At 38.5% G+C, this 14,870-nt stretch overlaps 1 protein-coding gene across 2 annotated transcripts in view; it reads left to right on the forward strand.

The window, feature by feature from the left end:
• The window catches only part of ADCY1 (adenylate cyclase 1), a 165,247-nt gene that overhangs the window by 124,437 nt on the left and 25,940 nt on the right, over nucleotides 1–14,870 (forward strand). For both annotated transcript variants that reach the window (XR_008236248.1, XM_052794181.1), the window contains exons 9-14: nucleotides 379–573; nucleotides 1,991–2,088; nucleotides 5,380–5,464; nucleotides 9,405–9,494; nucleotides 12,408–12,664; nucleotides 13,292–13,418. Coding sequence is in view for 1 of the 2 variants with exons in the window: in XM_052794181.1 (XP_052650141.1) it covers nucleotides 379–573; nucleotides 1,991–2,088; nucleotides 5,380–5,464; nucleotides 9,405–9,494; nucleotides 12,408–12,664; nucleotides 13,292–13,418 (852 nt within the window). In the remaining variant the exon portion in view is untranslated. The remainder of the gene's footprint in view (nucleotides 1–378; nucleotides 574–1,990; nucleotides 2,089–5,379; nucleotides 5,465–9,404; nucleotides 9,495–12,407; nucleotides 12,665–13,291; nucleotides 13,419–14,870) is intronic.

A 14,870-nucleotide genomic window follows, 5' to 3' on the forward strand; every position in this document is an offset into this window, starting at 1 on the left:
GATGGCCAGAGCTCCCTGTCTTCCATCAAGGAAAAAATTCTAATTATTCTTCTAGGTAAAGTCACACTGGTTGGGATCAAACTGATGAGTTCCTCAGTTGCAGAGAAGTGTCAAGGCAGTATGTGAAGAGAATTTCTGTGGATGAGGATTGAAATCCTGGAATGCAGTGGGGGTTTTCTCATTGATTTTAATGAGATCAGGATTTCAGCTAGGGAGTTTTTAAAAGATGGCAATCACACAGAGATAAGATCTCTGTCTTTTGTAGTTGCTCTGCTTAATGGATCCCTCATCCTGGCTGTGAGCTTGAGATAATATGAACAGCAATGAAAAATTTCAATGTTAATAAAATCTGTGCTTCTTTCTTCATCTGTGCTACAGAGGAGAGCATTAAGGACAGCCTCTGAAAAACTCAGGAATCGTTCCTCTTTTTCTACCAATGTTGTATACAACACTCCAGGAACTCGAGTAAACAGATACATCAGCCGTTTGATAGAGGCCCGGCAAACTGAGTCTGAGATGGCTGACTTGAACTTCATTACCCTGAAGTATAAGCAAATTGAGCGTGAAAATAAAGTAAGGGATTTTTAAATTATTTTTACTGATTTCACTAACCATGAGCCAACTAGCATTGGTTTTTTGTTTGGTTTTAGACAATATTTAAATTCTACTCACTATCTTTAAATAGTCCTCTGGACTGTCTCTCAGTTAAGAGGGAGACATTCTCTCCACCTTCTGTGGAAGCACTTGGAAGGGACAAAAAGAAAGATCAGTATCTTTCTACTCATCAAGATCCTCCCCCATAGAGTTACACATCCTGTGTTTTGGCGTTCCTTTTGCTTCTCCAAACTGCCTGACCTCCATCACCTGTTTAATGCTGTCTCATGGCAATGTGGCTGCCAGCTGACTCATCTGCTCTGGAGAAGCGTTAATGACAGGAGGATGCTTCCCTCTGCATATGTAGGCTGATAAGTATTGAACCCATCAGTCCTAGAAAATATTAAAATATCATAAATCTCTGGGCAAGGTTGTGATCTTATGCCAGTGTGACTGTGCTGAAAGCAGCAGACTTATTCCAGACTTACAAGCAAGCATATAAGCTAACAAAGTAGAGCTCTTTGTTCCTTCGTTGTATGGGTTTTGTTTGTAAATACAAATTGTTTTAACTGGAAAAAAAAAAAAGCCTTTGGTTTATGTGTTTGAAAAAGCAAAAGTGATATGATTTTGGATTAATTTGGCAGTAGTGTTTATTTTTCCACTGTAAGTCACTTTGTACATGTCACTGCTGTTTCAAGTCAGAAGGCTGTGTGCCACATTGGAGTCAATTTTTTTAAGGTCTCAAGTTTCCACATTGATTTACTATTTAATTGTCATTGTTTTCTTTCAAAATAAGAAAGTCTTTTGCTGTAAATGAGATTGAAATTTGGATCTTTCTGAGAAAACACTCATGCATTTCCCTGAAAAGTGTCTGTTGTAAGGACTGTGGCTTAGTGGAATCAGGGACAGTAATTGCTCAAAACTGAGCCCCTGTGTCTCATAAGCAGCTGCCTCCAGCCCACCCATTAGTGTCCTGTCCTGAGCAGATGAGGTGACAGGACTCCTTACAGGCAGCACCAAGGAGGTTTTGGCCTTTTTTTGTGATGAGTAGGTGGAGAGAAGCGAGTGCCACCTCCTTCTGGTTCAGAAATGGCTGAATCCATTTTGCTCCAAAAGATAAACTTATGTCTGAGCCTAACCCAGATTTGACTAGTTACAGGTTGAAAACTAAACAGCTAGTCAACAGGAGCAGCTGAAACAGAAGGCTGTCAAGGAAAATGTTGTGTAGACTTGCCTCATCTTTATTTTTTCATTAAGCAATTATTATTTGTATGTTTATAAAGTGGGTAGGGGCTTGTTTTATTTTAGGCTATAGTTCTTTCTTCCTGAGAATGGACAAGTGTGGCTGGGTGTGTATAAAATGCTCACTGTCTTCATTTCTTCCTTTCTTTAACAGTATCACCAGCTTCAGGATGAGTACTTCACCAGTGCTGTAGTTCTCTCGCTAATTCTAGCTGCCTTATTTGGCCTTGTCTACCTTCTAATAATACCACAGTAAGTTTCTGTCTTTTACCATTATAATTCAAAGCGGAACATTTTCAAGCATCCTGCACAGGTCAAAACATTAATGTTTTTGGAATGGGAATTAGCACCGAGGTCAGTATCTTCTCAGACAGGAGATTCTCTGTTGGTATACCCTCAGTCTAAGTGTTCTCTCTTACATTTGTCCAAAGGAGCCACATTTTGCTATCTTTTTTAAAACAATTTCTTCCCTGTTGTCTGTCTTTTTTTTTCTTTTTTTTTTCTTTCATTTTTTTTTCTTTTTTGGTAGAAGAATGCACTAGAAGACAAACCCACTGAAATCTGCTAAACTTGTTTAAAGCATTTCTGCACTACAAAGGTGTTACTGCAGCTTTTCTAAATGTATTTGTGCTGGCTTTGGAAGAGGTACTTCAGGTACTGATAATAACGTAGATAAAACTATACAGAGCTTAATGGGATCTAAGTACTGAGTATCCATCCAGCTTTTCAACACAAATTTATAGCCTGCATTGAGGTTTTTGGTATCAATGCTATCATGACACAAACTGCCTAGTACATAGTTTGGCCATTCCCACATGAGTTGCAGTCAGACCTTGGCTGCACTAAAGCAGACATAACCAAATACTCATGATGTATTTGGGGGGTGTCTGATGCCTATTGTTGAGTGATATAGTTTAGTGATTACTTCAGATTTTTTCAATTCTATGTGAATGGTTACTAAATAAAAAAATAATTAGATGTCACTTTCAAGTCTAGGGGTTATAATAAGTAGATATAATTGTGTTCAAGGTATAAAAATGATTAGTAATAAGCTTTTTCAGTTGAGAATATCAAAACATTCAAAATAAGTTTCGCTCACTTTTACTGATTATTAGGATTTCAATGGGAATAGAACTGGCTACAGGATAATGCTTTTGAAAATCCTGTTTTAAATTCTATTCACAAATCTCCAGTCAGAATAATACTTACTCCTATATTCTATTATTTCTAACTGAAACTTTGAGAAACTCCTTTTTTACTTTAATAATAATAAACATAATTTAAATTTGTTATATAATACCTTTCATCTGAAGAATTCAAAGTCACTTACAAAAATCATCTGATTTCCAGACTAATGACCTCTGCTGACTAACTGGAGCATAGTTAAGAACTCTTTCACGCACTTCTGAAGCCCAGCTGCAGTACATGGCAATTTAGAACAAGGAGAGACAAACAGTATTAGTGTAGTTGAAACTAGAACTAATTTCCAAGAATCATATGGTATGGTAGTTGGTAACCTTTCCAAAAAGTACTGTCACTTAAAAAACAGCTGGACAGAGATTCAGTCTAAGCTCTGATCTGACAGACCCACAAGCTGCAGCAGAACATGACCACTGAAGGCCACGAACATGGACTGGTTCATCACTGGGTTAGTTAGTGGGTTAGACCCACTGAATGGTCTTAAGTGCTCTCTTCCAGTGTCTGTTGGTGGTGGCTTCATACAATCAAATTCCTAGTCTTCTTGGGCTCTTCCCTCACTGTGACACAGATGCAACCATCAGCTAGCCTAAAACTTTGGAAGTATTGGAAAATTTCCCCTCTCCACTGAACTCGGAGCTCTAAGTTGCTCTTTAGATTGCCAAAGTAGTTGTAAGTATGACAAGAGAATGCAAAAGCCAAGACAAGATGTGTAATGTGTTACTATAATGGGAGAAGCAATAATAATAGTGTTTGACATGTATCACAATATTCCAAGGAGGGGGTTCAAAATCTAGAGACAAGAAAATGTTGTAAGAAAGCCAGTTGCTGCATAAATACACAGAAAGCAACGGGTTTGACATTCTCACAATTCCTATGACCATCTGAGCAAAACAGCTTCTCAGCTAAAGACATATTTTATATCCCCAGATGGAGTTGGTGAAAGTAAGGCTATGTTCCTGTCAACCTAAGCTGTCCAATTATGGAGGCACACATGCAGTGCAGCCGCTAAAAGCCCTGATGATGAATCTTTCTGATGTCTTATGCTGGGTTTATTTTTAAAAAACAATGTAGCCCTTTGTTACTGGTGCCAACCCAAATCTCTGCCACTCAGCACTAGTGTCAGTTGCTGGCTGTTGCTGCCTTAAAAGACGCTGTCGCAATCATGTCCCCTGCATTTTTTTCTAGCATACTACCATCCTGAATACAAGCCAATTCTCTAAATCACAGGAGAGCCTGCTGTCTATTAATGCGTGTATTCAGAATCCACACTGAGAGCATCTAGTCACCTCCCCATTCTGGATACACATACTACACCAAAGAATTTTCCCTGTTTGTGTATTGGTGGGAATTGTTACATGAATTTGAAATCAAAGCCAAATACTGAGAAATTCTACAGCAGAATTGCACTCTTGTACTGTTAGAAACCCTATATAAGCAATCTTTCCCCAGTGATGGTCAAGGGCAGAGATACATACACGCCTGCAGCCATGGCTCACGTCTTCTGGACTGGCTGGGTTGTTCTCACAAGACTAGAAAAGAAGGTGTGAAGATCATGTTAATGCTGCTGTCACACGGCCCTGGTTGCATGGCTGGCTTGGGGCCAGGCTGTCCCTGAGCGCAAATCAAAGCACCAGCTTGCTCACATCCATAAGGTATCATTCCAATAACACAGGTTTTCTGGAGGAGGGAAATGCTTGGTCTGGACCCCTCCTCTCATGAAGAACAAGCCTATTTTGAAAGATCAGGAGAGGGAAGATTAAGAATTAAAGGAATTATTACAGCATCTTTGTGAAACCTAAGATTTTTCTAACCATTGAGGAAGATTCAAAAGGAAGGAGTTGCTCTGTTTCATTAGAAGAAGGGATTGCAGTCTGGTCTGATTTTATTTGGCTTGGTAAGTGACTAAGTTGACTGACCTCTGATTTCTGAATCTTTGAGGAGAGATTAGAAGGGAAAAGCATCTGGTAACTGTTACACAGCTGCCAAGGCCAAGTAATTGGGTTACACACTCCACTTGCAAGAGTCATCATGCTGAATATTCTGCATTAGCCTACAATTAGAAAGTGTCTCTCCTAACATACCATACAGTTGAATTTTTGAGGTGCTTTGATCTTGCTGAGGTCAGAGTGGGTACCTTATACAAGAGCATTTACTGATTTCTCATTCCTGAGAGCGGTGCATTTCACTGTGAAATTTCCTCTGCGACGGTTAGTATTACAGCAAGGGTGAGGGGGAGATCCTCCACCATTCATTCAAAATACCATTTCAGAAGGACCCCTCTGCTGTTTGTTCTCATCTGCTACTGAGTTGCATTGCTTTACTTCTATTGTGTTTTGTTTCTAGGAGTACCGTAGTTCTTGTTCTCCTGGTGTTCTGCATATGCTTCCTAGTGGCTTGTATTATGTACCTACATGTCACACGAGTACAAGTAAGTGATTCAAGATTTTATGACTATTCTTCCTTTTGGTGGCTATGCTTTGTTTGTCCTTTGGAATATGAAGCCATCAGTGCATGCTTCACACAGTCATACAGTCTGAAATCTGTGCTTTTCAAGTTCATTGCTAAATAATGTATTAGGCACTTCAAAACCAAAGATGGTTCACCCGAAAGTAGACTTTTTACCTGAGTGATCATTACAGCAGTGTAGCATTCAGTGCCATTAATGCTATGCTTTTTGTCTTTTTTGCTACGTCTTCCGTGAACACCTACCACTAGCTACTGAATCATTCCAGTGCTCAGATAAACAGCTGCTTTAACCTGACTTTTTCTCCTTTCTGACTACAGAGTACACCAGTTCTCCCTTCCATTCCAACTGGTATCTGGGTGTAAAGTCCTGCTAACTTCCCCTCTGTTTTCAAAACTTTTCCTGCCAAAGCAGCAGCTGTTTTGATGGTAAAGCACAATGTTTTGTACACGCAACCCTTGGCCTTTTCAAAACCTTTAGTAATGATTAATTTTCCTGCATTACATTTTCACAACAGTAATGATGCAGAAGGACATTTGGTTGTTGGAGGAGAGAACTAGGTCTGCCAGATCAGAATAAAACATCTACAGACTAATATTCTGATGAAAAAAATCTATAGTGGCTTAATCTAAATTTAGCCTTTTCAGACAAATATCAGGAGAAAACACCTACACAGTTAATCAGCTTTGGTGATTAGCACACACTAATTTTTAGTTAAGAAAAAATGCCCTTTGGCAGGAGGAAAGTAATTGTTTTCATGGAAACATAAATAGTATATTAGCAGACTATCTGGTACAGAGCAGATCTTTATAAACTTACACAATTATTTGGGAGTAATTTTGATGATCTCTTTTGTTTCGTAAAGGCACAGTAGTTTATCATCTGTTGTTCTGTCTATGGATGGTAGAAACACAGATGAAGTTTGGAGGAAATTGCTCCTCTTTATGCCACTTCCCTGGGGCTAGTGCAAACTTAAGGTTTGTTCCAGCTGTTTTGGCAGTCAACAGCATTTGAACTTATTCCAGGTTCCTCTAGAGATTCAGTACCTTACAGGATCAAATCCAGCATTAGAAAAATAAAGAAATATAAAACCTCAGAATATCGCAGTTTGAAATTTTGTGGTGAAAATTTGTCTTATATAATAAATAAAAGATAATTAATATTCTACATATAATTAATACAGAATTGTAAACCAGTCATTCCCCTATTTTAATCAGTCTTCTGGCACTTATTTGCTATTTTACACTGGACAAGTGACTCAACTTCTCCATGCTTTAGCATTAAATGCCTCACTCATAAAACCACTATAATAATGTTTTACTATACCAGTTATCTAGCATTTGGGGGATCTGACGGTACTTGTTTAGTTAATAAAAATTCCAGAAATGAAAGAAAACAAAGAAAATTAATCCCAAAATGCTCTGCTATCATAAAAGAGCAGATGCAATCTTAGGATGACCAAAAGTGAGAAGTATAAACCATTTAAGTGTCAGTCAGAGTTTTAATTCAGACATGTCTCATACCTTACCTTCTAAAGGTTTATTTTCCTTTTTAACACAATAGCCTAGCATGTCAACATTTAGAACATATTCATACCACACACACAAAAAAGAATGTCTGTGCAATGTGTCAGGACACATTGTCTTTGAATCTGCATTTTGCTTTGTCACTAATAACCATGCAGCATTACCTTTGAACTACGGGGATTCTCTCTGTAACAAGCAGTAGATAACTTACTTGGTTGCAAACTGAATTAATGGAATATATATATACACATATACATAGTATTATTATTTTGTATTTTATTTATATGGATAAAACCACACATGTTCCACTTCGTGTGCATAGGATTTTGATCTAGTTGGGTGGACAACCTGATGAGTAGAAAACCATCTGGATGATCACATTCAGAGCATAGCAATTTATGGTCATACTCTACCTGGAAGACAGTAATAAGTGGGGTACCACAGGAGTTTATCCTGGGACCTGTCCTGTTGAACATTTTTATCAACGACCTGGAGAAGGACATGGAGTATACTCATAAGTTTTCAGGTGACTCTGATTTCGGGGGAACAGCCAACACACTGGCAGGATGACCACTGAGGGGGACCTAGATAGATTGGCAGAATGGGCCGACAGGAATCTTACCAAATACATCACGGGTAAATGCTCAGACCAGGCCCTGAGAAAGAAGAACCCTCTGCAATGACACAGGCTGGGGACCAACCAGCTGTGCAAAAATGGCCCTGGGGGTCAAGGCAGACAGTACTTTTGGGCCCCTTGAGGTCCATCCCAACCTCAGCTGTATGATAGTGAAGAATAAATGCAGAAATAGTCTATCTCTTTTTTCGTAGTGTAATTTTGGACAGCGCTGTATCCCCTCCCTTGAGACACAGCTTTTCAATGTGAGATTCTTAGAATTCGAGGTTTTTGTTCTACAATATGCTCACTGTTTTATTAAAGATGATATACCCCAGGTATCCTGATATATTTTACTGATGCTGACTAATAGTTAAACTGGTTTCTGGTGTAACAAATTATCTCAGGTCCATGATATGCTTATATAAATCTATTGATATTACGCTGGTTGTTCCCCACCTACATTTACATTGACTTAATCCATACTGAAGCCAGTATTTGCAGATCACACATGTTTTTTATTTTTTCTGTAATTGCTGTATTGCATGTTTCACAGCCCAGATGAAGTCGATTCACCTATAACTACCTCAAACTTTTAATTCATGGTCACACACACGGGAAATGTCTCTGCATATGTGAAAGGAAGGGGAAGAGTTTCAATGTGTGATTTTTGTTGTGCCAAGGCCACAGAAACCCCTCTCTATGGGTACTTTGCTGCCTGCCAGAAGCTATGCTTTTGATGTTGATGATACCCATGAACTGAACAGCTTTTCTTCAGGACTGGTGACTTTCATCCAAAAATTAGGTGTTTGCTTGCTCCATTTGATCTTAAGTCAAATCCAGCCTTGATAAGTCTGAGCCCCCTCCTTTTAAGGGACACAGGATTGTTCCCACTTTAAACCGGATTGTTTCCTGGAGTTGATTCTTGCCCCTTGAAGTCACTGGAAGAATTCCTGTGGTCTGAAAGATGTATCATGGATCCAGTAGATAATAGATGCCCCAAACATTCTTAACGCAAGGGGAGATGAAGGAAAGCAGCTTTCCCTGGAACCAGAGTAGATCATTATGACTGGAACAAGCATAAGTACTAGAGCCTGACAGACTTATCCTTCCTCTCTCACCTTCTGTCACTGGCTTCATGTATGCTCACAGCAGCAAGCACTTCACACTTCACAGTGATGGAATCAGGGTAAAAATGGAGATGAGCAAGACATTCGCAAGACTCCATTCCACCAGACGTTTTTGTTCTCTACTGCTCTTTCTGCTCTGACAAATTCAGTATTTTTCATGAGTCCTGATAATTAAAACTACCCTGGCATTTAACATTACTATTATAACAGAAGACACAAATACCACTCCAAAATTCTATGCTACCACAGTATGTTCTCTTGGATCACTATTTGTAGCTGATGATTTGCAAGGCAAAAAATGCTTTGGGTATTTTCCCGATGAGAACAAAACCAAATGCCATCCTAATTTATTATTTGCATTATGAGCAGACATCCTACTAACCTTTCAAAGAGTTTTAATTATAGTGAGAAATAATGTATAGTAACAATAATTTCACATTTATTACCCCCAAAAATGTGATTACCATTAAAACACATGTACACAATAATAACTGCATGCTTGTTTTATAATTTGCAGTGCAGGCAAAATGTCTGTATCCCTTATCCACTTCCTTTTATAGACTACTAAAAAATAACAACCCCACTTTAAAAAATATTTTTAAATCTTTACCTATAATTTTTTTTTTCTTCCTTAGTGTTTTCCAGGGTGCCTGACAATACAAATTCGTACCATTTTGTGTATTTTTATTGTGATCTTAATATACTCCGTCGCTCAAGGATGTGTGGTGAGTATTTAAATCAAGCATCACTTAATTTAGCATTCTGTCTAAAGAACAACCTGGTACAGATCTCTTAAACACATACCATAGTCTCATCTGGTGAATTCCTACTCTTTTTATTATTCATACTTGCAGAGCATGTTTCTTCAAAATTAAAGCCCTTTGCTATAATTTGAATTTTCACTGCCCTGAGTCAGGGTGTTGAATTATTAATGGAAAAGCTATTAGCAAATTACACAAATAATACCTAGTCAACACCTATAGAAATATTTATATCAAACCTTAGTATCACATAGTCTGCTGATGTCATGTACTTCATGGGAAAACTATTTTTAAATGTTCAACTTGCTCACTAGTTCAATGGCTAATATTTTGTGACAGACAAGGCATGGTGTCAAACAACATTACTTATTTCTATGTGGCAACTTAGAGAACATATTTCTGCGTAATAACAGGGGGATATTTTTAGTCCAGGCAGATCAGAAAAGATAACGAGATCTTAAAATATGGGCAGTATTGCATAACGAGAAGAGGTGCTTACACTGTGCTACTTACATGATCCATTCACATCTAGTGTCTAGGAAGTTTCTCTTGTATGAAGTGAACTTGATCAATACTTCTGAAAATTGAGCTTCTTTTACCATGGATTAGCAGCTAGTTCTGCATGGTGGACTTGAATGTCAAATGGGATTTAAACTTCCACTCAAGTATTTGGCATTTAGTTGCCTTGTCAAATTCCTAGCACTCAATTTCAGCATTTTGGCTGCTAATGCTAATGAATTAAACATGTTAGGGCACCCAAAGGAAAGAATCCACACAAAAATAGCACACTGAACACAATTGGAAATGCTGAGGAGGCAGGTGTCTCAAATCATGCCTCTCTGTAGGATTTAGGCAATGTGTTCCGACCAATAGGAAGACAGTGATTTCATGAGCAATTCACAGTGCTAACTGAGATGCCAAGCCCCTTATTTTGTATTTTCTGTATTCACTCATCCCTGGCCCTGCCCTGAGAACATCTACCAAGCTGATCGCCATGAACTGAATGGGCAGAGGATCCCTTGTCTGCGAATTCCAATGTCCTGAGAGGTACCAAGAATTACTGATGTTCAGACATTTCTGGGAATTCCTGAACATCAGCTGTGTAACACACAGCCCTAATAGCACACAGACATGTATGTGGTTCTTAACGTGCATATAGCCCAAAATGCATAGAGATGTGCAGTGCCTCCAGGCTAGCTAGTATCTCAGCAAGTTCTGTGTATGTGACTTTAGGATTGAGATAAATATTATGACAGCTGGAACCTTTGTGGATCAGCCCCCATAGATCTGACACTTACTTTGACCAAATGAAAAAAGCACCATTATTGCCACTTAAAGACAGTGAAAATGAGAAACAGACATTGTAAGGGCTAAGGCAAAGTTGAACATCGGTGGAAGAAGGCAGATTCGAATTCAGAAGTTCTGGCCTCCAACAAGGCGGTGATCATTCAGTTACAACTTAGGATAGGTCACAAATATAACTTTATCCTTTATTGATGCAAAAATAGCCTGTAACCATTGAAATGCTTAGGAGAAATGTTTAATCAGTAGAAATTATTAGTTCCTGCAAAGTAATGCCTCTAGAATTCTCAGCTAGCAGAGGAGCTAGGTGTTGAGGTTTCACTCTTAGCTGTAGAGCAGATGGTGTTTTCCTAGATGGATTGCACATCATTTATGAAGCCCTCATGCATACCTATGGTTTTGGATGAGTTTAGTATGAACAGCATTTTTAAGGATATTGAAAAAAATCACATTAAATGGATTTTTCACTTCACTCTTTCTCATCTCATTTCATAATGTTAGCCATTATGAGTTTAACTCACATTTTATCTGTTATGTCTCATCTTTTTAAATGACTACGACCCCCTGTAAAATATATTGCTTAATCACCTTTCAGGTTGTCAGTTATTTTACAGCATGCTATAAAGTTTCATTATCAGTGGTTAGGATGAAATAAAAAGGTCTAATAACACACTTCAAAAGAGAAGCTTAAGTACAGGGCAGGGCTTATGTGCCAGTGCCTGTTAAAATCAATTTCATGCTACCATCCCACTCTCCCCGTTTATGCTAACTCTTATCCTCTCCCTTCATAAGGGGTGAAGGTTGCAGTGCAATTAAGACTGGAGCTCTAGGGACTTGCACTATTTGCCAGAAATTCCTCCTTTCCTTGGGTAACAGTTCTGAGATGTGTACGTGACATTGCCTTTGGAAGAAGCAAGTTAAATTTCCTCAAATTTCCCATAAGAAATGCACTAAAACATTTTTTTATTTCCCAGTCTAGGGAGGAAATGGAAATCTTTGGATAACAGAAATGGCAGAGATAATTAAAGATGAGGCCTTGTATTTGAATCATATGTGATAGCAGAATTAGCTCAGAGCTGGAGAAAAGATTTTATTCATGTTTAGCTCTTCAATAAAAGATTAAATTATGTTTTATTTTATATTTGATTAATTGAAATTGATACAGTTTACACAGTCAATAAAACAAACACATTTATTTCTGTGCTCTGTGCAAGAACCTTTCTCACCCACATGGCCACATAAAATGTTTACTGAAGTTCCTTAATTTTGCAGGAATAATGTTGGCTTGAGAATCTCTTGGTTTTGAGCACTGAGGGGGAGACTATTCAACTAAGCCCAGACTTTAATTGGTTGGCCTTACTGGCATATAGTGAACAAAGGGTGTCTCCCACCTAAAACTGAGTAAAGCATTACAGGAAAAGGAGAGAGATTTTATTAGAGCAGTGAGCTGGATGGGAACTCCACGGCCATATTTTTCCAATTAGAAACTAACTACAGTCAGCCCCCATAGCAGCTGTATTTCTGATTATTTCATATTTGACTTTCTCACCTTCTTGCCTCTCCTGTCTTTTCTAGGTTGGCTGTATGCCTTGGGTTTGGAATACCAATTCCAGCAGTTCAATAGTGATCATTTCTCCTGGTGGAACAAATAAAACAATGAATGAACTTCCATGTGACACAGCCCACTACGCTTTTCTTTCCTGTGTAGTGGGGACTCTCACCCTGGCAATATTTCTACGTGTATCTTCCTTGCCAAAAATGATTCTCCTGCTTTTTGTTACAATTTTGTACATAGTTATTCTGGAACTCAGTGGTTACAGAAAAGCAGTGGGGTAGGTATCTTGCAAAGTTAAAGCAACGGCTATTTCTGTATAGATAGTCACGACATTGACTACTCATCTGTAAATTGTCCTCTAGCATTCAGTGCTGCTTAGGGATATGTACTCAGCAGAGCATAAGAAATACTTAAGCCATCCTCTCCCCAGCAATTGTAGGATCTAGTAATAACCACCAACAGGAAATCAGCTTTTGGGAACTGGCAACTGTTGCCCCATTATTCTGTAGTTTTATGCTAACATACCTCAGCTGAATACACTGCGGTCTAATTATAACATGAAACAGAAAAACACAGTTAAAAACTTCACTCCCATCTTTCAGCAGCCCTCAACCAATTCCAATTTCATTTAAGCTTTTGAGTGTTTTTATATTTCCTAATCAAAAGCTTGCACACACATTACAATAATGTATAACATTATAAAATCCTCAAGAAGTTGAATGTTGGTGTGATGCAGTGATCAGATTTACTGTCACCCTTCTCCCTGCCCATATGAGCCTCTTCAGGAAAGACTAGTGGTTAGGGGGTACCCACATGTTCTAAACTAAAAATCTGATACAAAAATACGTAGTGTTAGGTATTAGAAAACCTGGAATAACCCATTTACTTTCCTTTTATTTTTAAGGGGTGGCTCCTTTTATATGCGTGGCTATGAACCAATACTAGCCATTTTGCTATTTTCTTGTGCTTTGGCACTGCATTCCAGACAGGTGGACTTGAAGCTGCGTCTGGACTACCTCTGGGCTGTGCAGGTAAGTCATAGGACTTTTTCTTCTAGTATCCATGCACACAAAATGATGTCTGACTTTTTGAATTGGCTTGCAAATACTTTCAGAACAAATTAGTTGGACTAAGACACTTTCAAAATTTTTCATGTCTGTTGGGTTTTACGGAGAAAAATTATTAGAGCTTTCTTTCCACGGACCTATAAAATTCATTTGCTCTGGAAGTGATTTTTTTGTTTGTTTGTAGTTGTTCCATAACAGTACATCACTAATGAAGTAATGAAGTAAGGAAGTAATATATTTATATCTAAGGGTGCATTATGGATAGAGGGAATTTCAAACATGGGAAATTGACTGTTAGCAATATAAACTTGAGGTAAAGAAATTAAATCCTTGGGGTATTTTCATCTTATAATACAAAAATGGGTGAAAATAAGTTGGTGAACAGGTAAAAATGATGTTCAGGTACCTAAAGGGAGCCTACAGGAAAGCCGGAGAGGGACTTTTTACCAGGGCATGTAGTGATAGGACAAGAGGTAATGGCTTTAAACTGAAGGAGGGTAGATTTAGATTAGATGTAAGGAAGAAATTCTTCACTGTGAGAGCAGTGAGACACTGGAAGAGGTTGCCCAGAGAGGTTGTGGCTGCCCCATCCCTGGCAGTGTTCAAGGCCAGGTTGGATGGGGCTTTGAGCAACCTGGTCTAGTGGAAGGTGTCCCTGCCCATGGCAGGGGGGTTGGACTAGCTGATCTTTTAAAGGCCCCTTCCAACCCAAACCATTCTATGATTCTATAAACTGAAAAGAAGCAAATAAAACTGGTAAAAGGAAATACTTATATCAAGCAATGAAACTATGGAACTCTTTCCCAAAGGAAGATTGGAAACTTACTTAGATACCAAGTGCATGGACTTATTTTTGAAAATATATTTCCAATCATAATCACAGCAAAACCTATAGAAATTATATTAGCCATAAGCAGGGTCATCAGGCAATGGCCACCTGCTGTCATGGCTCTCAGCAGTCTTATTCCTGCCTGCAGAGCGTTTCACACTGGCCCCTGAGGGAAGGAGAAAGTGGAAGAAGATGTAATTTTGTTTCAGTGGAATTTGGAAGTTGCCTTTATGATAAATCTTACACTCTTACACTCTTGTAGTTCACAGAAGTCACATCCTGTTCTCACCTAAATCCTGTTAACTATGTTGTTAAGAGGACTGTATAAGTCATCACAGTGCTTGCTTTTACATGTAAGATCAAGACTGGAACACATGGGTTAAACACATCCCTGGGTCTACTGTGTTACCTAGAATGGAGAAATCAGGAATGACTTAGCTCTATTATCTCCTACTTTGAAAGTTTTTCTACCTAACAGTTAAGCTCTGTTGGGTTTTTTTGTTTGTCTTGATGTCCAAGACCATGTCCACCTCCTTTATGATTTAAGTTTATCTTGTTCTATAATTTCTGTGGACTCTGTGCTGTTT

The sequence above is a fragment of the Harpia harpyja genome, chromosome 1, assembly GCF_026419915.1.
Source record: "Harpia harpyja isolate bHarHar1 chromosome 1, bHarHar1 primary haplotype, whole genome shotgun sequence".
NCBI classification, from domain to species: domain Eukaryota; kingdom Metazoa; phylum Chordata; class Aves; order Accipitriformes; family Accipitridae; genus Harpia; species Harpia harpyja.